The sequence below is a fragment of the Strix aluco genome, chromosome 2 (genome assembly GCF_031877795.1).
Source record: "Strix aluco isolate bStrAlu1 chromosome 2, bStrAlu1.hap1, whole genome shotgun sequence".
In the NCBI taxonomy this organism is placed as follows: domain Eukaryota; kingdom Metazoa; phylum Chordata; class Aves; order Strigiformes; family Strigidae; genus Strix; species Strix aluco.
The window spans coordinates 44,605,726-44,633,614 of record NC_133932.1 but is presented as its reverse complement, the minus strand read 5'-3'; the positions used below and the strand labels follow the sequence as shown (position 1 = coordinate 44,633,614).

General features: G+C 40.2%; 1 protein-coding gene across 1 annotated transcript; it reads right to left on the bottom strand.

The window, feature by feature from the left end:
- Window positions 1-143: 143 nt before the first annotated feature.
- Window positions 144-27,758, bottom strand: TMEM47 (transmembrane protein 47). Its single transcript, XM_074814585.1, has 3 exons — window positions 25,461-27,758; window positions 11,583-11,723; window positions 144-3,951 (listed from the first exon to the last, which is right to left on the bottom strand). Exons 1-3 carry the CDS (start codon window positions 25,684-25,686, stop codon window positions 3,773-3,775), a joined length of 546 nt encoding a protein of 181 aa, XP_074670686.1. The 5' UTR covers window positions 25,687-27,758; the 3' UTR covers window positions 144-3,772.
- Window positions 27,759-27,889: the final 131 nt, after the last annotated feature.

The window sequence follows — 27,889 nt, the reverse complement described above, 5'->3', positions numbered from 1 at the left end:
ATTTTGATAAGACTTCTTTAGTATGGTAACTGCATACCAGGCATATTCATTAGCCTAAGCCAACTGTTCCTTCCCAGCCTGCTCAACAGAAAACCACGTAATTTCACCTGCGTACATATTCTACTCAGAGCAAAACAGGCACATTTGGTTAGTGTAACAATTTTTTTATTTCAGTTACTTTTTCACATAAAACCATGTAAGCTACAAAAATTGTGAAATGCAGAAATGGTATTAAAACTGCAAACTTAAAAGTTTTGATAAAAAAAGTGTCTTTCCCTGCTAACAATGACCATTTAAAATGAACCGTATTTTGATGGATTCATTTAATAAACATACCATACACTTCTCAAAAATAAATAAAGAACAACATCAGAAAAACCAATACCATCAACAACATGAAGCATTGTCTTTTTTTTCCTTCAAAGACAGAAATGAAATTTCTAGGCACAGTTTTAGGCATTATAGAGGACACAGAGGCAATAGGTTAGTGTGCACTGCTCTGTACAAAAATACAGTCTGAATAAATTACATTGCTAGCCATAAGATTAGACTTCACTTACCAGTCAGTTCATTGCATGTTTAATAATATACAGTTACATGCTAATCCATATATATCATTTATATTTCAAACACATAGGTTCTCTATATTTATTTTTAAAATTTACAAAAGCTAAACGAAGTTGTGCAAGAAATCCAGAAGAGGTGCTAGGTACTTGTCAGCACCGGACGGTATACTTTAAGCTTAAAAAATACAAATAACTAGCCCTGCTTGCAAGTTTGCTATATATATATTTATTCATATATATTTGGAAGAAAAACAATGGATTTGTTGCATGAGTAAATCATCCTCCCAGTGAGATAAAGTGAAACAACTGAAATAACGGTGGCATGACACAAACACCACATACAAAATGATTAATTTGTCATATGTACACTCAAGACACCGATACGTATCCTTTTTGTGTCTAGAAACAAAAAATCAGCATTATGTTGTATTTACTTTTAATTCAGTGCTGAGAAACAGAATGCTTGCCAAAATAGGCCTTGTTAAGGGGGGGAAAAAAAGAAATAGTAGTAGCAACATAAGCTAAAGGTAGGTACCTAAACCCATGTACTGGATGCCCAAACACAAAGGACCTGAGGAGTTTGAGAGGTGGGTCCTAATAGACTGCATTATCTTCAACAGGAAAAGCAGCTGTTGAGACTGAAAATCATATCTTCGGCTCAAATATGAATGAAGAACCTTATCTTCAGGCATTGACGTTTGTAAATTTTTTGCCTGAACACCTTTCATATTAACAGCCGGGTGACTTTCAGAGTGCATGCCATTAATTTGCATATGCCTTAGGCCTGACAGTTGTTTTCGCTCAAACTCTACATAAAGAAAATATTTGGTGAATTTGTGGATACGATATTGGTTCAGCACTGTACCTTCTTGTCAGCATAGGCTAAATGCCATGCAATGTCAGCACCAAAACACTGTCCTCCCAGAAAGGTACAGACATCTTCTCACAGTGGGTTCTTCTATGTTCACCTAATTCCCATGCCAAACTACAATGTTCTCCATGCTGCTAAATAAAAGCAGAACTACATAGCTGTTCAGAAAGATACAGAGTTAACTATATACTGAATATCCGCCTTAAGTCAGTCTCAGGAAAAAAAAAAGCAGGGTTACAAATGCTTTGTGGTGCCTGTGAAACAAGTGGTCATAATTTTTTCTCCCATACTTTTTGTTCTCCAGCCATTACATACAATCCCTTCCAAGTCAAGCTATCGTTTTGCTCCATCTAATCTAATTAATCACAACCGGTCATGGAAAGACTGCTGATATGGAATATTCTGCCATGGTAGTAAAGATTTAACTCCAGAGAGCCCCAGAGTTTTATACTAACTCCAGAGAGCCCCAGAGTTTTATAAACCATCTCTGTACGTCAGCAATACTTTCACAACAACCTCCTAAAGGCAGCTCTGTGGTCCCACAGTCATTGTAGAACCTCTGTGCCCTGCAAACAGTGGCACAAGCATTAACACTGTAGATGCGGTCTTAACATCGAGTAATTCAGCAGTCTTTTCCGTGGAACCAGCAAAACCATTTGTGTAGAGGTGGATGTGCAACCCCAGCATATCTGCTTTTGCAGAGGTCCACACAGAATATATTTTAAATTCCTCCATTAAAAAAAATAGTTATTTCTAAAGATTAGAATTGTATAAAAATATGTTCATAATTAATTGAAAATATCCAAATAAGCAAATTGTAAACAAAAATAAACGTGATGCAGATTAAATTCATGTGAAAGTTTTCCCTATTTTATCTTGGGTTTCATTTCACAAGTACAGTCTCTCGATGTTTTAAGTGGGAAACATACTAAGCAAGGAGTAATTAGATGTACATAATCATCAGCCAGTCCATTATAAACTCAGTGTTTAAAAACAAGAGATTACCTCCTGCAGTGCTAGTGTTTTAATATGGACATGATGGGGTCTCAGCTGTATTCTTGATGATCAGGGACACTCACAACCTAACTAGATTTTTTAAAAATGGCCATTTTTTCTTTGTAACAGCCTTAGAAAAGGATTTTTAGTAAGTACTAGATTACACATGGAATAGCAAGTAGTTTTGTCCAGTTCTACCTTAACTTGATGTGAACTTTTAAGCATTTCCCATAACACAGAGTCTGTACAAGGGCATATACAGAAGACAAACCATTTCATATTTATTTTGTAACACCAACCAAAATTCGGGGTACCAATCCAAGACTTTCAAGAATGCGTACAAAGTTAGTATTTTAACCCCTGCATCACAGCTCATACTACAATTTTAAGACGAATTATCTCTCTTCCTCTGCATTTATATTTGTACTCTCTATATATTCATTTATACTAACAAATACTTTTCAAAAATATAACTGAACTTGTTCCATATGCATTCTTTTCATGACAATGTTCGGAAGTTAAATGGGTACTTAGGACAACTGCAATTCATTCATACATTTTAGATGCCTCAGGGAGAGATGAGGTCTTTTTCTACTCCCCCTTATTTCCACCCTCCCAGCAAAATACTCAATGCTGAGACAACTTCCAACTACACAGTCAGAAGCACATGTCTCCGTGTTTGGACTTCCTTCAACAATCTGCTACAGCTGGCACAGTGATGTCGATTACCAATTCATGAAATCCTGTGTGGTTGGTGGCTTGGTTTTGTTTTTTTAAATTATTCTCCCAGAAGACTGTTGAATGCAGATATTAGACAAGTCATTAACCAGTTACATTCACTGCCCTCAACACAGTCACTTGCAACTAATTCCTTAAGAGCTTTTTTGAGCAAGTAACAAGGGGCCAACACAGCCTATTGTACAAGATGCCACTGCCTGCTTATCAGACATCTGAATCCTCTATGATACAGGGAAACTTCTAAATGGAGACTATACCAGCTGCCCCCCTGAAGGCAATAGCAGATGCTGGCATTGCATTCTCATTCCAACTAGTTTTCTCACAATGATCGCTGTCACATAGATCCTTTTGCTTGTTGTCAGGAAAAATGAAGCTTATGTATCAGCAGCTTGCAGCATCTGCCTATGTAAGATCAGCAATCCTAGTGTTTGCAGTTCTTTTAAATGGTTGTAAAAGCGGGTTATAGTGTTCACACCCAAAAGGCAAAGGCTGTTTTATCAACAGAGCAGACTGTTTGGTGCTCCACGAGTGTTCTAAAAAAACTGTGAGTTAGAAAAGATGGGGTAATCCTTTTGTTATTTTTTCTTTTCATTAAATGATTCTAGTAATAGTCTTCATAGTTCTTAGGGTTCAGACAATAAAGAATGGCACCCCCAAATGAAAATATAGTTGCACCCCAAGCCAGGCCATAGCCCCAGTTGAACTCATGGTATATTTTCAAGCTGACCGTTTCGATGAACTTGATTGGGTAAAGGACTAAGCTGCACACCTGAAGAACAACTGAAAGAGGAAAAAAACACAAATGTCAGAAGAAGCCTTAATTTCCATAAAACAAGGAAAACATCACATAATTGAAATTCACATTTAAAATGCTCTTGGTGCATTTTTGGCTTCTAAGTACTGCTCTTTTTGAAAAACAGATCACCTTCATTTCATTCACAGAGAACAGAGTAGTTCCTCCATATTCCCTCATGGATGAACAAATGTTATTGCTATGGTATAACGATGATCCTTCACATGTCCATGAAATAAACAGTGAAAGCAATCTTTTCCCACTTCTTTGTATTTTAGTTTGCAGTCATTATTCCTTCCATAATAACAAAACTAAAATCACTTGTTCTATACCTATTATAAATAAGTCAAAATGAGAAACAAGAATGAATATTAAGAAATATAGCTCAGAATCAAATCATTTACTTAGCCTAGAAATAATTCATTGTAGTAGGTGATACATATTTATGTTCAGTAGAGACTCACTGAACTACATATTTCATATGCATTACTGTGTACTGTAATCAGAATTAATGATATTGTTACACAGAATACCAAGGAATCTATAAAGTTTGATCAGCCACTAAACTTCCAACTGGTAAGACATTGCCTTGTATTATGAATTTAGGGGGTGGGTCAGAAATGCTTCATGATAAAAAACAAGCTAATAAAACAGATCAAATCCAAGGCCATAAAAAGCATAAAAATCATTACTTTCTACAGCACTGTCTCTAAGAGAGCCAGATCTCCTGCAGCCTGATCCACATGTCTGCAGTGGAATTCAGCAAACCTGCTAGTTATTGTGCTACATCAAAAAAACCCACATACAGTAACCTGAAAAGGAAAATACACAGATGAAGAACCCCCATTTTCACAAAAAGATTTCAGTTTCATTGTCATCCATTCTCTTTTAAATTCAGGTGCACTGTTAACAGAAAATTGGGACAACAGTTTCCAAGGTTAGCAGGTGAAAATTACACATGAAGACAAGAACAAGCTACATGATGATTCTTCAGGCCTCTAGTTCTGCCACCCACAAAATACTAAACACCACAGGAATGTACAAAACATCCTTTTTGCCCCTCAAATATATGATATGGTCTTATCGCAATGCTCCCTTCCAGCATTTAACACTAGAAATTTTTAAAGACTTCACCACGTGACTGCCTCTGCAAACTACCCCAGCCCCCTGGTTACAGGCAGGGTAGGCACATCCACACAGTTAAGCACATGCTTAAGTATATGCAGGCCTGAGACACACTCTGATAAAAGTTCAATGGTGTGCAATGTAATGCCGTAACTACTTTCTTTAACACTGACTGGGTGGTTTTTTACAGTTTATTAGGTATTGTAAGAAGAACGACCACTATTTAGAGAATTGTTACAAAGCCAGCGCCAACACAAAAAGCCAGTGAATAACAGAGAGGAATACTACTTTGGACTACAGAAGCCCTTCTGAAATGCCACTAAGAAACTGCAGGAAAATAAATAACACTAATTATATTCTCTTACTGCTCGAACACTTTGCACACTCAAAATCTGTCATTTGCCTTTTCATTCCCACACGCACTGTTTAGTGTTGTCAAACCGGCACCTTTCATTAGCCCTGGAGACTAACGCTCACCCGCCCTTTGGATGGGATTGGCATGTGGAGATGATTTCCAATGTTCATTACACCCTCGGTGATAACACTTTACAAAACATGCATTGGAAATTTCTCCACCCCAGCCCCCCAGCCTACAGACTAGTCTTTGGACTCTTACTTGAGGCTGACAATCTGAATAATGTTTGGATAGAGGATTTTCTGATGTGGATACCAAAATCCCCAGGATTTTTTTAATCCTAAAGTTATTGAATTGTTACTTTGTGTTATTCCATTTTAATATAATTTTTTTCTGCCAGCTCACAAAACACTGTGCAACACTGGAAAAATTTTGACAGGATACACTAGGGGAAGCACCTACTCTTATGAAAAGATTATACATTCCATTTCTGTACAATGAGAGCATCATTATATCCCAAAACACCTGAACATATGCTCAGCTTTCAGACACATCTTTAAGACCATTCAAAGTCAAAAAGGATTTCCTAACATGAATGGAAATAAGCAAGTTTTTTAGTAGCTTCCTGAACTGGGGATGAAGTACCTCTGCTGACTCAGTACAGAAACTGGTGTGTGTGTGCCAAGTGACAATCAAGGAAGCTCTCCACCTTCCCCCAATGTAACATATGAAGTATGTTGAATTTTAATCTACAGATTGGACTTGTCAAAACAAAACAAAAAAGTTACTCTTTTGGAAGAGGAACACATTGCTGAAGCAGCAACACCCACAACAGGTATTTTAGACCTTTTTTATAGTGAGGGTTCCTGCTTTTGCTACTACTGGTCCAGTTACACTATTGTAAAACTCAAAGGAAGTGCTGGCAACTGGCCAGAGGAAACAGCCACACTGCATAACGTTGTCATCACCTTGCACTATTTTTGCCTCCTGTCATTGTTTCTCCCTGTAGAGTGGGAAGGGACCTGTGTGGGCTAGAATCAACAGTTAGTGAAGTTATGAAAAGTGACCAGTATGAGCCAAAAAGATGTTGAAACCAATGCTTGCAACTATTGATTTGCTTCTGATGAATTTAAAGGAATTCCATGCTATGGTGACCTGCTTATGGGAAGCGTGTGTACTGTCTTTCTTCAAAAGTGCTAGTCTTTTCCAGTAGAAAAAAAGGCTGCAAAAGAAATCTTTAAAAAAAAAAATCCACTTCACAATAATACTCAAAAAAGACTAGTCATCTCAAACTAGACTCTTCACTTCAAATTTAGACCTATTTTTATGACTAGCACTATGATGCTTGCAAGGCAATTGCACAGGAACACTAGTTTTATTCCATTTCTAAGAAATATATGCAATTATAGGTACTCACCATATTAAACATGCAGAAATCACAACAAATGCTTTAAAATTAGGAAAATATTATTTTAGTCATCTTTTTTTCCTTGTTCAAATGTTTGACTATAGCAGTTTTGCTGTCAAAAAAAACCCTTATGGTGTGGCTTTCTAATTGGTCTATATTTATGAAAATGTGATGCTGGCTAGTAAGTTCTGTATTTCTGATCTCTACACCATTCCTCCTGCTCATTCACATAAGTAAAGCACTTCATTAATAACCAAAGGGTGTTGCAGTTTCAAAGATTAACACACATGCAACTGCTCTCTAGGAAGCTGTTTGTACTTAACACAACCTATGCAATTAATTGGGAAGTAGCATGAAGAGAAAGGGGGTCCATGCTAATTTTTAAAATATTGCTAGCTCAAGAACATGCACCCTGCTACACAGGAATACCAGGAATTTCAGCAGGAGGCCCAGGTGGCCAAACAGGGAGTTTCTCAATGAATGTGCAAGAAAGGGGCACACATGAGCAGGAAACAGGGATAGACAATGACAGGAGTATAAAAGCACTCTTTTGATACCTAGAGAGAAAATCAGGAAGGCTGAAGCCCGGCTGGAACCCAATATTAAGGCAGGAAATGGCAAAAAGGGTAATGAAGAATTTCCACAGGTACATTAGTTGCAAATTAAGTTCAGAAAAGATACTCATACAATGATGGACAGGAAAGCCAGTCTAGTGAATAGCTGATGCACCATGATGCCTTCTCCAAGACCTCTAAGTGACATGGTTTCGGAGAGTGTCAGCAGTGCAGGAACAAGTTAGGGATGACTTAAAGTTGCATCCATATCTATGGGGACAGATGGGATTGATCCAAGGGTGATGAAAGAGTTGGCCACTGTGATCATGAGTCCTCTATAAAATCACAGTGATCAGGAGACATTCAGATGACTGGGAAAAGGTTAATGTTGTGTCCATCTTTAAAAAGGCTAGAAGTGAAAAATCCACAGAATTATAGGCTGGTCAGCCTCAACTCAATCCCTGGAAACATGGAGTACATCCTCTTGAATTCCACCTCCAAGCACATGCAGAATAAAGCAGCAATCACTAGTGAACATGAATTCACCAATCAAAAGACAAGGGTCCAAAGGGCTGCCAATATAATCAGAATACTTGAGCAAATAACCCTTAAGAGGAGGATGAGGAAGCTAGGTTTAGACTCATTAAGAGGCAGCTAAGGAGCAATTTCAAACCAGCCTACAGTTACCTGAAAATGTAGCTGCAACAATGATAGAAAAAACCTCTTTGTAGCACCAAGCAATCTAAGATAATGGCAATCTCAGTTTCAGAGGTTCAGGATGGACATCAGGAAAGAAAAGATACCGTAAAGAGGGTAGTATGGCACCAGGACAAGATGCTTGGAGAGGCTGTGGAACTTTCATCCTTGGAGTTCTTCAAGACTAGTACAGACAAAGCTGCAGCTGATTGACCTAGTGTTAGCAATTGTCCTGCCTCAACAAGAAGGTTTGACTACACTACATGACCTACAGAGTACCTTTCCCATCAGTATCTGTTTAATGCTATGACTCTTTTTGCCACCCTGTAGCAACTTGCACAACATCCCAATCAAGTCAGTTCTACTTTTTCAGATCATTCCATCAATTTCTCAAAACCAAATTCTGTCCTTCAATGTATCTGCAATTTTTTCTAGCTTCACTGTAAAATCTGACAAGTAGACTTTTATTCTATCTTCCACATCATTATGAAAATGGGTAATAGCACAGAACTCAAGACACAGTCCAGTCAGACTGTGCTTTGACTCTCTGGCAGAACAGAAAGATCATCCTCAAAGTATTCTCTAAATATTATCTGCATAATTTTTTTTAGTCTCTCACCTATAATGCTTTCACTTAGCCACTGTTTCCCTAGCTTACATGTAAAAGCATCCTGTGAAACGTGTTAAAAGCTTACTAACCTCAACATGTTATTTTTCTAAACATTGTTAAAATTGTTAAAGCATAGCCCCAGAAGGCAAACATCTTTTAAATTACCTTTTTTGTTTGCTTTTATAGACTTTCAACAATTACACTTTCTCTTTCTACCCCTAAATTAAGACTCAGCACTCAGTTATCTGGTAAGCAAATCATGAGACTCCTACACTGACAGGTTTCTGAGCTTGTACTTTGAGGATGCAGCTTTGAGGGCCAGTTTGGTTCATGAGCCCTAAAACACCCCAGCAAATACATAAGCTAGTGACCTCTACTAGACCAAAAATGCTGGGAAGAGCTGTATGAGCCAGGGTGGCTCCATGCAAGAGTGCCTTGCAACTGCCTCTCTGTGTGCTCCAAGTTTTTCCATTACCTGAGGTATTCCTGTTCCTCTCCCCATTACACAGAGCTGACAGTATGCATTTTAAACACATTCACATCTGTTGATCACTTGCTGGCTTATTCTCAGTATCTAGGTTGAATTATTTTTTTTGTCCCTTTGCTTTCTCATCTCTTCCAGTCCTACTCAGTCAGCCTTCTCCCTTACCTACAGAGTCGCTAACTGAAACCTGCAGCTGAGAAAAAAAAAAGAAAAATGAATAAAAATAAATCAAACTAAAAGAAAAAAATGCCTGGAGCCAACTGTTTGTACTCTGAAGTGCCTGGAAACGACTCTTCCATTTTGTCCTTTCTCCCACATAGTGAAGTTTTCTGCCTGACACCTGCACAGATCATTAAATGTCTCTGGGTAATTGACCCCATGTCCTTCTTCCAGAGGCAGCTGGTAGACTCCTAACCAGAGTCATATAGAATATTTGGTCTTGTCAGCAGATTCACGGGTCAGGGCGGGGCTTATCCTCAAAGATCTGTGAAATCCACAGGTGAAGGTTTGAATCCATGGACAGTTACATACAGCACAAACTCTACTGTGCTGCAATCTTAACTCTCCCCTCTTCAGTAGGTGATTCTTTCCATAATTCTTTCAAGATATGCCAGTCCATATTCACCTCTAAAAATAGCTGACATCAAAGATAAAAGCTGTAGGAAATGCCACTAACAATGTCAGTGTCAAATCCCAAAAGGATTCTCCTCAGATGTGCCAGATAATGAAGAATGGAGCAGGCTGTCTTGGCCTCATCATCTCTCTTCTTATATGCTTCAGGTCATGGCTATTTAAAATGCACATGCACACACACACACAGAGAAATGAAAAAGGTGAACACCACTCATGAGCTAAAGCACCAATGTATTTTCCTTTTTGATGCAAGTAAGCATTACACACTCCTACCACCAACATTTTGTAGTAAAGACTAGAACTAATTGTACGTAGAGGAGAACAGATTAAGCTTTAAGACAAACAGCATGATTTGGGGAAATTTCTTCCTTGGGAAAGTTGTTCTTCTTTTAGTATAAGCTTAACTATATACTGAATGAACAATATGGCAAGATAGGAAGTGTATGGCTGAATAATTACTAAGTTACTACACATTGTTATGAGGAATTAAGTCAAAAGTCAAATAAGAAACCACTACAGAAATTCAATAATCTCATTTCTCTCAAAGTTAACTGCCCACCATGATTTATAATCTCAGATTTAATACTAAATTTTAAAATAATGGCACCAGTGCCCTTATCCATTCAACCAAGCAAGCAATATGACACGTACAACAAAAAGATTTGATTGCTGCTCAGGAAATCTGATCTTAGGTTGCATTCATTTCCTAAAAGCAAATGAAATATAACCTACTGATATTTCTTGAGCAAATAAAAGTGCATCTTGAAGCACTGCGGTTCAATCAAGGTAACGTTAACAGCAGGGGGCAGCAGGAGCCTTTCCCGAAGCTTTGTTTCATTCCTCAATACCCTGCAAATTCTGCGCTCTTATCTTTTCATATCCTTGTCAGTGGCTTTTTTTAATACAACCCGAAGACTAGGTTCTGTCATCCTCTTCATTATGGGCTATCAGAAGGGGCTTAAGCTGCTGGCTCCAATGCAGATATGAGTGACAGGATGAAGGCAAACCATGCTTGGTGAATCTCAGGAGAAACAGAAACATCCATGCTGACTAAGCCTCAAAACACGAGAACGTACAAAAGGAGATGATTTGATATTGTAATTACACCTCACTGGACCAGTCTTATGGACAATTCAGATTCATAGGTCTCCCTTAAGATTTTGTGATAGTTTATATAAACTGTTCCATTTTCATATTTTTAAAACCAAACAGGGACTACACTGTGACAGCCTGTTAAATTAATAACTAAGCAAGCTGATACAATGAAATTAATTCCTCATGGCACAGGGGCATATATAAACACCTTGAAACATAATCCTGTTTATTTTCACATGTAGGGCTTCAAGGGTTCACATCTGGGCATTATTTTTCCTGTTTTAAAATTGTAAAAGGAAGAATATTAAAGTAACAGAAATGGCTTTGCATGAAGAATAAAAACGGGGACATCCAGCAGCACAAAGTCACAGATTAAAAATGGTACTTTGAGATTTACCCTCTGTAGTTTCCCCTACTGCATGTACTTCACAAAATAATAAATATAATGCAAATAAATAATTGTTTATGACCTAGTAATAGTGCAACTGTAAAAATGATTAATGCTCTGCAGAACCAGTATCCTGAAAAATCTCACTGGAGTTAACACAGAAGTAAACCATATGCCTCTGAATTAGTATGCAGAACAAAGCATGTCTTCCTTCACAAAAGTGGAGCAGCTCTCATGAAATTTTCGTGATGGTGCTGGTTATCTGCTTACCTGCAGCAAAGAGCATGACTGCAACTGGTCTGTAGAACCGCCTCCGAGATCCCACGCAGATAGAGATCAACCCAACCAGGAAAGCTATGAGAATAATGGCAGCACCACCCAACAGCAAAGCAAGAGTAGCTATCTGCCAGTCTAGGGGGGAGGGGGAAAAGGAGGGGAAAAAAATAATAATACAGTTTCAGTAAACCAAGCTCACAGACCTGACAGAAACAGCAGAGTATTAGGAACACAGAGGCTGCATCAAGACTCAGGTAAATAAACAACTGTGCTTTGGATTTCTTTTCCCCTAATTAGTGAAACACCTTTATACAACAGATGCAACTCAGGAGCAAAGTGCTGCAACCTCCCACACTTTTTCAAGGCTTAGTTGGCCTCATTGGGATTTTGGCTCGAGTACGATTGAATAATTTGGTCCCCTGGTTTTTGTCCAATTTACAATGAGAAATTGAGGCTGGGTCAGGATTAGCTAGCATGTGTTAGCTGACCCCCAGTCTGTCATAACTTTCTCACAGAAGAGAATGAAAGTCACACCTCTACTTGAGCTGATTAGAATGACATAGGAAGGGAAATAAATGCATGGAGGCTCATCATCTACATCTGTCACTTGGGAAGTACCAAAGCCACATAATATGAATAACAAAACTAACGTAAAGGAAGAAGATGCTCAAAGGAATAAAAAAAAAAAAGTCAACACTAAAAAAAAAAGTGGAAGTCAAGCCCTGATAAAGGCAGTACGAATCATTAGATGCAGACTGAGTCAAATCTGAAGTCCATTTTAAAACGTCAGTTATCCTAAAGTGTCAGTTTTTTGTTTTCCTCCCCCAAAAGCAACTTCCGGATTTGGCCCCGTCTATTTTCTAGTTATTTTCACACATAATGGATGCAGTTATAAACAACATCCTTGCAGTCTTAAATCACAAAAAACAAAATTCATTTGCAAGCTGATGGCCATCATGGGTCCATACAACATCCAAAATCTAACTTAAGAGCTTCTGTAGCATTTTAGAAAGGCACAGGCTTTGTGCTGTCCTTCTTTGGAAAACAGACCTTGTCTCTCCAATAACAGGCATCAAGAAAAAGAATCACATCACTATTTACTTTTTATCACTACTATTTAGTAGTTCAAGGAGGATGATCTAAAATCATCTTGTGGGAAAAGGACCTATGGATCCAGTGCATCTCATTACTTTGAAAATACCAGCAACTCATTCAGAATAAAATGTCCAAATGCATTACATAGTGCAAAGAAAATAAGATTATTTCCAAAATAAATTTAGAGATCTTATGGTTACCAAAATAATGACAATAAAAATTCACATTTTCTTGAAAAGAGAAAAAGTCAGGGTTTTAAAAAACAGTACATCCAATTTTAAGAGGGATCTAATCTGCTGAAGATACCAACAGTGCAGCTGTGGGGTTTGGGAAAGGAAGTCTGGCAGCTATTATCACCAAAAAGCCTTCATATATTATATGAAAAAGGATGAAGGGGATTAAAAGAAGAAAGCCAATAGAAGAGCTATAAAAGCATTGCTAAAAAAGAAAGTTATTTTAAAGGCGTGTTTGTGCAAGTACACACATTTATTGTCATTCTTTTTAGAAATCCAGGCACGTTGTTTACTAATACTTTAATTACTAAGTACTCAACCTTCCAAGCTATTTTACTCCCCGTTTTCTTACTGGAGAAAAACACAAGGCTGGGAACAATCTTTCATTCTCCTACCGTCAGCATGCAATCTCTAACATCAGTTTGTTGTGTGTCCCACTGCTTTACTATTATTGGGATGGAAATACAATTTTAGTTATGGATGAGAATGCTGTGAAGAGTGCGTTTTAATGTTGACATGATCCTTCAGAAACACTAAGTGGCTAGTGCACTGATGATTTAGAAAGTATTCTTCCAATATCAGAGTGCATTACAGATATAAAATACAGAAATAAATAAACAGAATGGACCACTTCAGAACAACATGAAAGCAATCCTTGCACTAGAAAATTACACAGATACAAAGAATAGACACATAAATCCATATCGCCCCAAAGTTAAAAGCCATACAAAATTGATGAAATAAATCAAAGTACCAGATGGGAAAACTCAGAAACTAAGATTTTTTGAAAGCTACTACAAATAATAAAATATTAAATGTTATCTTCACATTGATCAGACACCAAAGTCTAATGCAAACAAAAGGTATGCAACATTGGAGTCGCAACTAAACAGAAAAAAAGTTGAGTATCCCATTGCTTTCCAAACCCACATCAGCAAGATCACCAAACAAATGAAAATAACTAAAGCAAAGATGATATAAGCGTGGGGTTAGAATACAGTTTAACTTCCAGGACAGATATATCTAAGGATTTTGGAAAGGTTAAAAAATAAACAAGCTACCTTACTATAGTACTGATGTGGGAGGTAAAAGGACAAATGAGTGTTGGGAGACGCCCACACTCCCAACTAAAAAAGAACTGACTTAGTTACACAAAATTAATTTCTTGAGTAATAGAACCTACTCAGTGATGTTGACAGTAGGACAAAACTGAGGCTCTTAATGTTCTTCGCTACTAGCTGAGGATTAGGTATTGAACATTGTGCTCTGGGCCACAATGTCTGGAATTGCCTCTTTATATCCAGCCTTCGTTCACAGGAGCATACAATGGCACCAGCCTTTGCCTTGAGCTGCAGCTGAGGGGGATTCTGGCTGAAGAACATCACCAAGGTCAGACATTAGTGCACAAGAATACTGGTCTGAATTTTCCTATATTGCCTGCCATGGAAACCACATGTTTAAATCTCCTTGTCATCTTAGGAAAAACCTTAACTTTCAGTTCTGAATGCCATTTGATCTGGTGACAAAATAAAGCTTATGTTGGATCAAGGAAGTAAAATCTTCTGCATGGGCCTCTTACTTAATAGCAATTATTTTCTAAGAAAAAAATCTAGGCCACTGGACTTTATAGAAAAGAAACACCCAAAGAAAACGGAATCACTACCTCTGAAGGAAGAACACCCTGTAAGTTAGATAGCTACAACAATATAACCACATACAGCAAACACAGTTTTCTACAATAAAAATCTGTAGTGTTCCTCAGGCTACCCAGGAGTGATTTATAACACAGCATCAAAATGGGAACAGCAGATTGCTCTGTTACACAGTGTTACTGGTACACAGAACATAAACATCATAAACCTACTTTAGAGTATCCAAAATATGCTTGCATCATTTCTAGGCATGCACCAATCTTGCAAATAAGTTACTGTACTCAGTTCAGGAGCCTTGGCAGTTCAGTGGGAATGCTTGTTCTCATAGAGTAGAAACATACATACACATGAGTAAAATGGGACCTTATAGATTATATCTATTAGTTTTATGGATTCAAAACACAATTTGGTTACACTTTAAGAATGCACATCAGTATTTTTCACTGTACATCACTACAGTTTATTTACACTATGCAACCACTAAGAGACATGTTAGTAACTAGTAAAATCCCACTTCCACAAATCTTAATAAACTTTTAGATGTTAAAATGCACTGTCATCCACACCAAATGAAGTTGCTTTGTTGGTTTGTAACTGTAGAGCCAACAGAAAGCAAAACTTCTTTTCAGTGTTCCTCCATTTTAGCAGTATGTTAAGAATTACACTGATAATGCCACCTATCCCATCCAAACAACTAGAATTAACACATTTTTTACAATCTTTAAGTAACTTGAGACAGATTTCTTAAGAAAAGCCTCACTTAATGTATACTATTTTTAGGTCTGAAAATCCAAACATGTTTTTGTACCACACAAGAAGCATCACAGTGTCTATAACCATGGGAAATACACACTGCAGTTCTCACGGTGATGGTAGTGTTTGCATAATTTTTATTATAACAATCTGCCTATTAGTTTAGGGATGTGGGTTTCAATATTTGGAAATACATATAAATATGATCCTAGGGACTTAACACATTTTCAAAACATATATCATGTAAAATTTATTAAAATTACCATCTTCAGTTAAAAAATATAAATGAACCTGCAAACCATGATGATAATGTTCTTTTTCAGTTAATTCCTCATACTTGTAGTCAGTGTCTTTTTGTAAGGACAGCTTAGCCTCATTGCTCTTTGGAAATTCTGCCTGTTTCTTAATGATATGGAAGCACAGTGTTAATTGCACACTGAAATGTGTGACTCTCCTCCCTTCTTCCCCCCAGACGGAATAACCTAAGGCTTTAAGCTGTATATTCATTTTTAACTAAAAGCAGCTCTACCTGCTCTATTTCTTGGGCAAAATAATACATCAGTATTGGGATAAAATCAGGAAAAGCCATAAATGAAAGAGAAAACATCTCAAAGTTCTGAAATGTTTATTTTAATAACTAGGTCATTTTTCAACACGAGAAAGAGCAACACAAAAGGCTAGCACTGTCATAGATTTAATGTTTTCAGCAAGTTCCCCCAAAATTAAATATTTTATCTACAAGGTATTCTACAGTAAAAGAAGTGGTGAACATAAAAACGTACTGTGGAATATGTGAAACATTTGTGTATAGGGTTCTTTCAGGTAACACAAGTGAACTGAATTAATCTCTTAAGAAACAATCAAGTATGCCTCTTTCATACAATGGTTCTCCATGGAGTCCTCTCCTCATAAAGGCTGAAGTAAGAAAATGCATGCAGCTGTTACATGATGAAGGTTATGACTGACCTTCTTCCAGCACTTAACAAAACCTTGGTAAGAAACAAAACACAACACCACTCTTAAGTAAATTTTTTTCATTCATTGCAAAGCTTCCACTTATCACATACCTGCCCTCAGCCAATAAATACTTAGAAATTGTAATACAGAATTTAAATTCAAGAATAATTAATTTGAAAGAATGTGTCAAGTAAGGCATAGAAAGTTAAGGCACCCACACATAAGAAATTAAATATAACCCACTGAATGTCATATCAACTAAGATAAATAAGATAGCTAGACATATTCCTAATTGCTTCATATTCAAAACTATTTCTAAGTTTATAAACACTCATCAGCTTAGCCATCGAACAGCCAACAAGTTTAAAAAGTGTAGTGAGTATGTAAAAACACAAAAGGTAGAATCTATTGTCTAAAAGTGCATTTGTCACAGGATCAGTAAGATTTGTTCTTCCTTCATCACGATCAGATGCACAGACTTCTTGTGGAAGGCCAAGCTCCATTGAATTCAGTGGGAATACTGAGGTAAACTAAGTACTGCAGTGGCCATTGAGGTCTCGCATAAAATTATTCCACAGAGAAGTCAGTCCTTTGGAACATCCCCTGAGCCAAAATGGTGGTTTTTAAGGAGCTGCTCAGATGAATTCTCCTCTGGATGAAGGGGATATTGGCTAAAGATGGGAAGCCCAGTGTCCATAAGTTACTCGATCCATACTCCTCTGCTCTTCTACAGCCAGCACCACAAGTACAGTCTTTTGAGACCCAGTAGCATACACTCCTGCACACTGCAGAAAAAAGCGCTTTCTTGCAGGATCCATACCATACCTCCAGTGAGTTGCTCTAGACACAGCTTTCCACAGTGGAGCCTTGTACAAAAAAATCACAATAAATGAGTATTTTCTGTTCTTTGTCAGTTTGGCCAGTATGCTTATTACTGCTAGCTGCTGCACAGGTCTACTCTGGCTTTTACATTTTCTTTTTATTTTATGGATTAAGATTTTTCTAAAGTATGAAGATGATTTGTGTGTGTGGATCCTAAAGTCACTTGGACACTTAAAAAGCGCTACCAGAGCTGTGGGAGCCAGCCAGCTGCGGCTGAATGCGTAATTTCCTTAAGACAGAACTCTATACCAAGGCTTTCTTCTGGAAGCCATTAATTTGAATACCTGAAATAATGTGAGGTCACAGATATGTTAAAAAGAAGCTGCTTGTGAAAGACAAAACTATTTTCTGCTTTTTCTTCAACAGGAGCTTTACATACTGAGCTATTACCAAAGAAATTACTCTTCATCCACACACAGCAGCATGTAGGACAAAGCCCTCAATAACTCAAGTCTTGCACAACACAGGTGGGCTTGACAGTGAGGCTTTCTTATAGCTCTAATTCACCAGGATTTTTACAACAATCAAACAGAAAATTGAGCATTTTATGCTGGATGCCAAAATTCCTAAGTGCCTCATAAGGATAATTCAGCAGCTCCACGTAAGGCATCAGTCACTTTCCATTTACTGTACAAGACACTTGTAGGATGATTTAGTGTTCCTGATGCTGAGTGGAGCATCGTTAGATGGAGCTCATTTCGAACCAGCCAAAGAAAAAGAGAACAAGCACAGAGACATGTCCAAAAAACAGCTAACTGGGGCAAACTCAGGTATGCCTGTGTCTTGTCTTGACAAGACACGGAATGCTGACTAATGAAGGAGGAAAGGTAGACACCTCCTTATCTGCAATGTACCAGCGGTTAGAGGGCTTCTCAGAAACTGCAAGGTCTTTTCTTCCCAGCTCCAGCTCCAAACTTGAACCTCTGCTCCCATTTCCCAGTAGTTCTTAACCACTAGGGTAGACTGAAACGGCTCTCCTCTTCTGTCTGCTAGACCCAAGACAGAAAAAGATAAGCATGAGATCTATAGGGTCTGTGAACAAACAGGTACAAGGGAAAATAAATCTGAGTCTTGCTTTGAAGTGCCTCTTACCTAACTGATCCCTCTCAACTTTCCGGTGCTGTTGACACACCCTTTCACTGACATACAAAAATGCTAAGCGTTACTGTAAGGCAGCCCAGATTCAGGGCTGTCTCACCTTTGAGGGAAAAAGTCCTTAGCGGTCACCTACAGAGTTGCGTTCCTCTCACTTGGGCTCCTCCTATGGCTTTCCTTTACTCCACAGCAAGATAACTGTGATCAGAGGGGAAGAGGCCAGCTCCATTCCAGGCAAGGTAAACAGCCTGCTGGCAAGATGCTCCAGACAGTAGGTGCTCTACCACCTACCCTCCTCAGCCTGGGAAGGATGTGCTTGCTGGGTCAGGGGAATAATTAGGCAGCCACTGCACAGACTCTGCTCACCTTTTAATGGCAAGCACAAGCTCCCCTGCCTTCCACCTGAAGATGCCACTGAGCATCCAGGGCACAGTTTGGTTCCCAGAGAAGTGAGCAGCACACAAAGCAGGAATGGTCTCAGTTTCTCAGGGTGGTCTCTACAGCAGTTTAGCATAAAATACAGACTGCATTAATCTGTCTGATGTTTCCATTTCAGCTGCCGTGTTCATCACACTATGTGTGGCTCAGACTGCTAGACTCAAACTTTCTGTGTGCTTCCACACCACCAGAAATTTTATCTCCCCTCTCTACAGGAGATGAGGCTGAACAACAAAAGCAATAAAAATATAGTAAGCAACTCTGCTATTGCACAGAGGAGACAGATTTTGCAAGACAAGATGGTCTAATGCCTGGGGGGCAGGGGTTACAGATATATAAGCAACTTGAAACATAGCAAGTGCTTCCTCATCTGCCTACTGACACACATCTCTCCTGAAGATTAAAGCTTACATTTCTTATATACAAAATACATACACTTCGGGGGGGGGGGGGGGGGGGGGGGGGGGGAAGGGGTTGTACAGCTGTTCTCTGATCTGTGACCTGACTGTTTCTAAAATCACAGAGTAAAATCCTTTAAATGCAGTGCAGCTTCAATTGAAGAGTTAAGTGGTGCCATTATATAGATCTTTATTTTTCTATTTAAAGGTAATATGCATTGCATGTCACTTTTGCCAACAGAGGACTTAAGACAAGCACAGCATTACAGAAAATCATGTAATCTATAATTCATTCACAGAATTGTACAGCATGTACTCAGGCATTTCTTCCATTGGATACACAGCATCCTTCTGAGATTAGCTCACTACTATTCCATTTTAATTATTGGATATTCATTCATTCAATAAAAAACCAAAATGCACACACCCACAACTCCAAGAACCTCACAAAAACCTGGAAATCTTAGAATTATGTCATTAGGAGAGAAGTGTGGGAGATGTGTTATACAAGCTTTTCAAGAAAAGCTCACCTTTTCTGACCTCTTTTATATATACTACTACATTTTAGCAATCTGAAGAACGAAGAAGTACGCTTCGCATTGGAACAGGAATGTAATTATTTCCCACAGTTACCGATGTTCTTCAATCAAACCAGCAATCTTTTGTAATTTTCAAAACTCATTCCATTGTTTCTTGAGAAGAATAATTAGCATTTAAAATAGTTCAAGGAGTACTTCCCATCAAAACAATGGCCTTTATATCATAGAACTAAAACAAGTAAAAACACATAAAGCAATACAGCTGGATAGACTTTACCCCGCCTCCTGCTTGTTACCTTAAATCTTATGCGGTCATCTTTGGCCAATAATCAGTAACAGAGGCAAGGTTACTCTCTATGTGATTCTAAATATAAAATCTCATCAAATATTTAAACCACTTATATTATCCCTAACACAAGGAACATCTTTTAGCTTACTGGTGCAAGACTTCTTTCTTTAATAAACAAGATTTAAAGCAACGGGCTATATTACTGATTTTAAAATTGCAATGAACAACAGCAGTAACAATAACCCACTAAGGCTAGAAGTCTTCCTTCATTTTTTTTTTTTTTAAGAGTATTATCAATGATAAGGTGTGTGGTGCTCTTGACCTGATCAGTCAAACTCATACAATCTTCATATATTACACACAAATTTGCTGTAATCATGTCTCTTAGCTGGTTGCAGAAGGGTGGCTGAAATGGTAGCCTCCATCATACTAAAAGGTCCAGACTACTGAACAGGAGCCTTAGATCTGCTGCCCTCACAGAGCATGGCACTGGCAAGTCTGAGGCTAAAATAACCAGTCCTTTTGTAAAAGGGGGAGTATACCTTTACATATTCTATCTGGGGCTACTGTTAGGGGTAGTTAACAAATTCAAGGCATTCTGAACACACTGAAGGAGCCAGGTAGACATCAGTCATAAACAGAGTATCAGTTGTCATAGAATCACAGAATAATTTAGGTTGGGAAGGACCTCTGGAGGTCATCTAGTTCAGCTCCCAGTGGAAAGCAAGGCCAATCTCCAAGTCAGACTCAACTTCAAAGTTAGCTCAGTTTGCTCAGGGTCTTAGATGCTGAGTTTGAAGTAGTGTGGCTTTTGATTTTATATCCACCTTCAGATGAAGTGTTGGGAATCATTATGAAAGAAAGTAATATGCAAAATGACAGACTACAGTTTTCAAAACCAGTAGGAATGTTTTATTAATTCCTTCTTAGATTGTATGAGCCACCTTCTCCAGACTTAGTAAAATTATATTTGTTGTTCTTATGTTATTCTATAGCAAACTATCAGCCTTGCTGAGCTTTTTACAAATATGTGTCAACATCAACTCTGAGCAATGATCCAGATCTTCTAATGAGGAAGCTGCTTTTGAGCTAGCAATTTCCCCTTAGAACAAGTCCTTAGATTCAAAACAAGCAGATACCATCCAAGACTACTGAGCCATGTCAATTCATATATCTGCATCTAATATATAATTAAGGTTAAATCCCTTCCAGTGCTACCAAATGAGCAGACTTCGATGCTTTTTTTTTTTTTAAGAACAAATAAGAACAGAATTATAAACATAAAACTAGACTCAAATTGGTTTACTGCACTATGCTGTAAATTCAGCTTACTTTTATGGTTTGTTCATCACTAAGTTTAAACATCTACAGAGAGCCTGTTGCACTTATTTCCTTGAGAATGTTTTGTCTTTAAAACATGCATGGACAGTTCTTAAAGAGTATAATATTGTTAAGGAAAACTCAACGTTGCATAAACAAATATACAGGCTGTTAAGTAACAAAGCCATATACCCCATTCACCAGAATGAATACAGTTAATCAGTATGAAATGATTCAAATGTATTTTTATATATGCTATGTTCACAGTAAACTGAAATGCTGCAAAGGAGCCATTGTTTTCTATGAACAGCATATATGTGTACTGAAGTCAAAATATGCAATGTTTACCTGCAGATCAGATTCTATCAAACCACTTATGCCTTCCATATCATATCTGTGTATCTTTAATGTAAAAAACTATAAAGGCTGCAGTCTATTGCACAAATTCAAATTTACTGTTATTAATTCTGCAGGCAGAAGACAACCACCTGTACAGGTATGGACACAGCAGGCAGTGGCACATAAGATGTATTTAATTTTAGGCAGATGCTGTGATAGAAATAAATATTCATATATAACTCTTAACTCTTGATAAATCTGTAAATGAACCATCACAAATTAGACATAATCCACTCCAAATGAAGTCTAAAAAAAAAAGTTGTTTAAACACACCAAAGGAACACTTGAAACACTGTAAGATTTTTTTTTTAGTTTAGCACATGAGTTTAAAATACATCTGACTTAAAGACAACTTGTACATTAGCCAAGTTAAGCTTTGATCATAGAAAATAATTTTATGCTCATACAGCTGGTGAAACTGTAAAGCAGCATTGCTGGATCTCAAGATTTTATCACGAGGCTTTCCATACTAGCAACTTTGGTAGTTTTTCAGCTCTTGAAGTTGCTATTAGTGGGAACTTTAGAATTTCATCAAGGGAAGAGGGAGACGAGGAATATGCAAGAACACCTTTCTAGCACCTGCAACTACAGGAAGAAAATTGAATAGCTGATTTACATAGACCTCAAAGACTCAAAAAGAAGAAAAGCAAATTGAGATATTTTATAATCTTCAGACTTCTAAAAATTAATTTGACTCACTATTGTACATACTTGCACCATCCATATTGTGAAGTACTTACACAACTTTAAAAGCAGTATGAGAGCAAAGGATTGCTTGCAAGCTATAAAAAAAAAGCCCTCAAAGCAGTGAATGAATGAATGCATGAACACATACTCCCAGCACTGGCAATGCTCAAGGAAAACCGAGGGATTATTTCCTGATATAACAGCCAACGTAATCACGCTCTGTACATTTCCTTCTGCTCTCGACTAAGTTGCCCTTTTGATAGCAGTCAGGGGTCCTACATCTAATTACAGCAAAGGTTTTTAATTAAACCTCGAATATGCTTTAACAGCTTCTAGCATGAGCTTGCCCTCGATGGTGCCACTTGAGGTGCTCTCCTTCAAGGGATGATGAAGTAAATCTCTTAAAACCGTGGGTGAAGATGCCTTTTTCCTGTGTGTACTACCGCTTTTCACAGCTAGCTAGCTACAAAGCTGCTTGCACCGGTATCAAGCTAAAAGAGCTTTCCCTGTGGGAGCTCTGCACTATCTCCAAACTATACCACTTGCTAGATTCTCGATGTGGGAGGAAAGTGCACTTAGAATATTAAGGCAAGCACACAAAATGGTCTCAAATATGAGCCCAATCCAACTTACTGAACTTACTGGGAGCCTTCCTATTGACTTTAATGGGAATTGTAACAGACTAGAAGAAGGCAAAGCCAGAACAGTACAGTTTCTTGTATTTCAGGTCTCCTCAGAGTGCAGCATTGTGTGCCAAACATGAGGCAAGCAAAGGGTTTGTTCCAGTTACCTCAAATAAAACAATCATTCACTTCTTCCCCAGTAGCTTGTGAAACCTGGCTCCACTAGACTGGAAAGTAACTGAGGAAAATAAGTAAAGCTCTTTCAAGGAACTTGAATAAAACGGGACAGGCAGGAGTTTTTGCACAGGATGGAAGAAAGCACCAGGGGAGGGCAAATTTTCAACACATAGCATCCAACAAAACTACATTTCATTCCTATCCATCCTCACCCATTCATCTTCCACCTTCCCATAAACAGACAGGTGACCAATAAAGTAACAAGAGAGATTAGTGTCCTTTTATGCTGTTCTATAAACTGTCCTGCTTTTCTTAATGTCCCACTTGTGTGTGTGTGTGTACACGCATGCGTGGCAGGGAGATGGATTGAGGGGGGAGCCCAATAAAATGTGTGCAGAGGTGTGTGTAGGGGGGGGGGGGGGGGGTATTTGAAGCAGGTTCTCATTCAAGCCATCTGAAAAGTCTTTCTGCAATCAAGGGGATACTATTTCAGGAGACAGGGAGAAGGGGCAAAGGATTCACGTTGCTAAGGAGACACGTAGAAGCCGACATTCCTACATAAATTTCCATTTATACTGAGGAAGGAAAAGAAAGCTGTCCAAAGTTTGTGTAGATACCCTGGTAACTGACTGAAACTGACATTTCTTTACAATTCATTTTGGCATTACGTGATTTAAAACAAAACCCCAAACAACATTCAAATCATCAAATATTACTCCACACAATGACAGAAAAAAATAAGGACAGAAGCAAAGGAACTTGTGTGATTTCTACTCAAGCAGAGATCAGTTATTTCCCAGAACCTATACAAGGATTTCAGAGAAGCGAGGAAAAAGGAAAGCGTCTAGAAGATACAGTCAGCCCCTTGCCTTCTTTCCTAAAACAAACATCTTGTCCCCTTATGATTTACCCAACTGGAGAGCACAGCGATCCAAATGGATGATTTAGCAATGCAAGTGTGTGTGTGTGAAGGACAAGGATGGGGATGAAAACGGAGGAGGAGCGGGGGGAGCACGGCGGGGAGAGGCTGGCTTTATTTGTCAATGTTTCTATTGAGACTCCAGAAGTTGCTATCAGGCATAAAGTAAATAAAACGGCCCATGAAAATTGAAACAATTACGGTACTACAAAAGAATTTACTGAACAGTACTCAACAGGCAGCTTGTTTATATCATTCACAGCTCGGTTTTTAAGTACTCCAAGCAATAGTGAAATGACATTAAATTAAAAAAAAAAAAAAAAAAAGAAGAAATCTATGACCAAAGACCTAAAAAAACTGAAGAACGAATGAGCATCAAGAAATCAAAACAGGGACTGTGGCAAGAAGGCAAAGAAGTATGAAAGACGATGGGAAGATCACTACCTGCTAGAGAGACACACACACCAGCACACCCAGGGGGGATGGAGAGAGCCAGGGTCCAGGCGTCCTCCCTCGGGACGAAATAATAAGCGGGTTTGGTTTAGGGAGCCCCAATTCCCAGGACAGTGAGTTCGGGGAATGGGGGCGGAATTATAAGATACTTGACCCCCAACAGCTTCTCACTGTATGAGAACAACTGCCGCACAGAAAAATAAAACTAGTCCAAACTCGGCATCTCTTGTGAAAACACAGTCCCAAGGCAGATACGGAATCCGTCACCCCCTTCGTTCCCAGAAGCCAGCCTCACACCTCTCCTGCACCCTGGACCAGCTCGCCGAGCACGGCCCCTCGGGGCTCCCCCCTTAGCACACGCTATTTACAGAGACACGCCGCCGCCTCGGCCCCAGACAGGGAGAGGAGACGTCGGGGCCGCGCAGCCCGGGGAGGGCAAGCGCAGGGACCGGGGGCGGCAGGGAGGAGGATGAGGAGGATGGGGACGGACGAAGCGGCTCGGGAAGGGGAAGGGTGCGGAGGGCGGGAGGACAAAGGTGCCGGGGACTTTTCTCGGCGGCGGCCGAAGCGGGGAGCCAGGCGGAGGGCAGGGGCGGCAGCGGGGAGCCCGGAGGGGCGGCGGGGGGTGGCGGGGCAGGACCCACGGGACCGGGAGGCGGGGGCAGTCCCGGGAAGGGGTTGGGACACAGTCCCGGAGGAGGCAAGGGTGAAGGAGAGGCGGCTCGGGGGGTGCTGGCCGGGCAGCCAGGGCACGGGGAGGGGTGCGGGGGTAAGTCTCAGTGGCCGGGGGAGCGGGAGGGGACCGGGGGGGGGGGGGAGGGGGGAAGACAGAGACGAAGGAGAGACGGGGCAGGGACCGGGCGGAGGGCGGCTGCACGGTCGGGGTGCCGCCGGCGGAGGGGAACGGCGTCGGGGGGAGGGAGGGGGGGGTCCGGGGCAGGTCCCGGGGCAGCCGTATCTCACCGCTGTGCAGGGTCGACTCGCAGAGCCAGCTGTCCAAGTTGCCGGGCTTGCGGCAGGACTCCCAGAGGGACAGGTAGTACTGGTGGTCCGCCGTCACCCAGGCGGGGCTCAGCACGGCTCCCAGGTCCAGGCACAGCGCCAGGAAGATGCACACCAGCCCCACCAGCTTCAGCGGGGTCAGCACCGAGACGCGCACCTCCTCCATGCCACTGGCGGCCGAAGCCATGGGGCCCAAAGGGAAGGAGGAGGAGGAGGAGGAGGAGGAGGAGGACGCGCTACCGCCGGCCCCGAGGGGAACAGGAGCGAGAGCCCAGCTCCGCGCAGAAGGGGCGGGAGGAGGGAGAAGCAGCGCGACCAGCGCTGACTAACGGCGGGGAGAGGCTTTCGCAGGCGGCGGACAGTGCCGCTCCCACCCCGGTGTATCAGGTGCAGCAGCTCCCCCTAGTCCCCCCGGCGCCGCCCGGCCCAGCGCGCTCCTCCCCCTGCCCGCCCCTGCCGGGGGAGGTGGCGGCGGCCGCGGAGGGGCCCGGCCCGGCCTGACCGCGCTCCGCCGGCGAGGGGGCGGGGCCCAGCGCGCCGGGGTCTCGGGGTGGGGGGGCGGCCCCAGCCAGCCCCGCCCCGCCGGGGCGAAGTTTGGGGAACTTTCCCCCGTTCCCGCAGGCGGCGCCGGGAGCCGCTGGCCTCGCGCTCCGCCCCGCCCCCGCTGCCCGCTGCGCCGTGACGCGCCGCCGCGGCGAGACCCGCGAAAGCGGCGGAGCCGCGGGCCGCCTGGCGAGCGGGGTTGGCGCTGTGTGACCTTGGTTCTTCGTCTGAAGTGACCTTTAAATCACCAGTTATTAGGGGAAGGTTTAAAAAAAACAATTCAGCGTTTCACCGCTCGTGCGCGGCCGTACTTGCAGTTCCCGCTTCCCTGTCCCGTTAGCGGTGTTTCTGAGCCCAAATTAAATCGTGAGGAAGGATAAGTACTTTGCCCGGTTTTCATTTCATCTCTGTTTATTTTGCTTAATTAGCATTACAGTGCTGAGAATGTCAAGGGCAAGTGTTCTGGTTAGTTATTAAACATGGGCACTAGTACAATTTGCCGTCTAAAGCAGCTCTCCCTCATAAGATAGAAACACAGACACAGAGTATAATGTTCATCAAGGATTATTAAAAAAGGAGGAAGGTTCAACCTGCAGATTTTAAAGCGAACGCTGCTACTTACATTTGAGGGAGAACTATAAAATGAGAAGAGAAAAATCGAGCTAGGAAACCCATCATCTAGTGAAGAAACAGAAAAAAAATCTGTTCCGTAAGTGCTAATTATTATATCCCTATTATTTAGCTTTTTTCCCCCCAAAGTTTCAGTTTTCTTTCTAAGATCCTGGTCTTTCTTTCTAATGTTCACATCCAACTAATGTTCTCAGTTCCCAGCATTAAATCCTAATGCTTTACACAACTTTCTTCCAAGTTTCATTTCAGTCTGTTCATAGTCCTTTAAGGCTGAAACAGAGAGGAAGAATATTATGTACATTGCAAGCTCCTCAGAGCGCAAACAACTTTGCTCTTACAGGCGTTCAGAGGCGTTAGTGTATGATGTCTAGTCCTGGTTTCCTAGTGGTATTATGTTAGAGAACACTTCACGTATTGCAACAATTTCTCCATTTCTTAAATATTTAGGTGCCTCCTCTGTTAAAAACACAACCACCAAAGCTCCCTGGTACCGTTGTAGGTGTTACCAGGGTGCATATACCAACTGTGTGATGTTGGCAGAAGTTAGGTGTATTTCTTAAGGGCTCTTAGCCGTGGGTATCTGTGCATCAACTAACACCAGTCTGTCATTAATCCTGAAGAAGAAATGCATTTCCTTGACCTGTCACTGCTAGAACTTCAAAGGAAATTATGTGTTTGGGTGTAGGGGTTTGTGTGTTTTGGGTTTGTTTTTTCTTAATGTCTGCTATTACTTCAGTAGGTATGTACTAGACATTAATGTGTTAGCCAGTTAGTTTGAGTCATGTTTCTATTGCCTCCCAATTGTAAAAGGTTAATTATTGGAATTACATAGCAAATATAATTAAAAAAAATGAGAAAGCATTTAAAAATTGATAAAGATCATAGGTGTGTCAAGCTAAACACACTGTCTCAAAACTGAAATGCAGAATCATGGTTCTGTTCTAGTATTTCAGAAAAAGGAGGAGAAAATGTCAACAGTTTACTAGTATATTTGAAAACTTGCGATATTACATACGAAAATAGCACCGGCGCCTATAGTTAATGTTGCCAGCACTTTCTGTACAAGACAATTTTTTTTTACTTTATTAAACCTTTGCTGTCTGGGCTGGAGTTGCCTCTGCAAGATACCTGCCTCAGGTTGATTTTTTTTTTTAAAGTTCCAGCTGAAGATGAGTCATATGTAGTCTGAAAAATAGGTATTTTCTTTGTCTACAAAA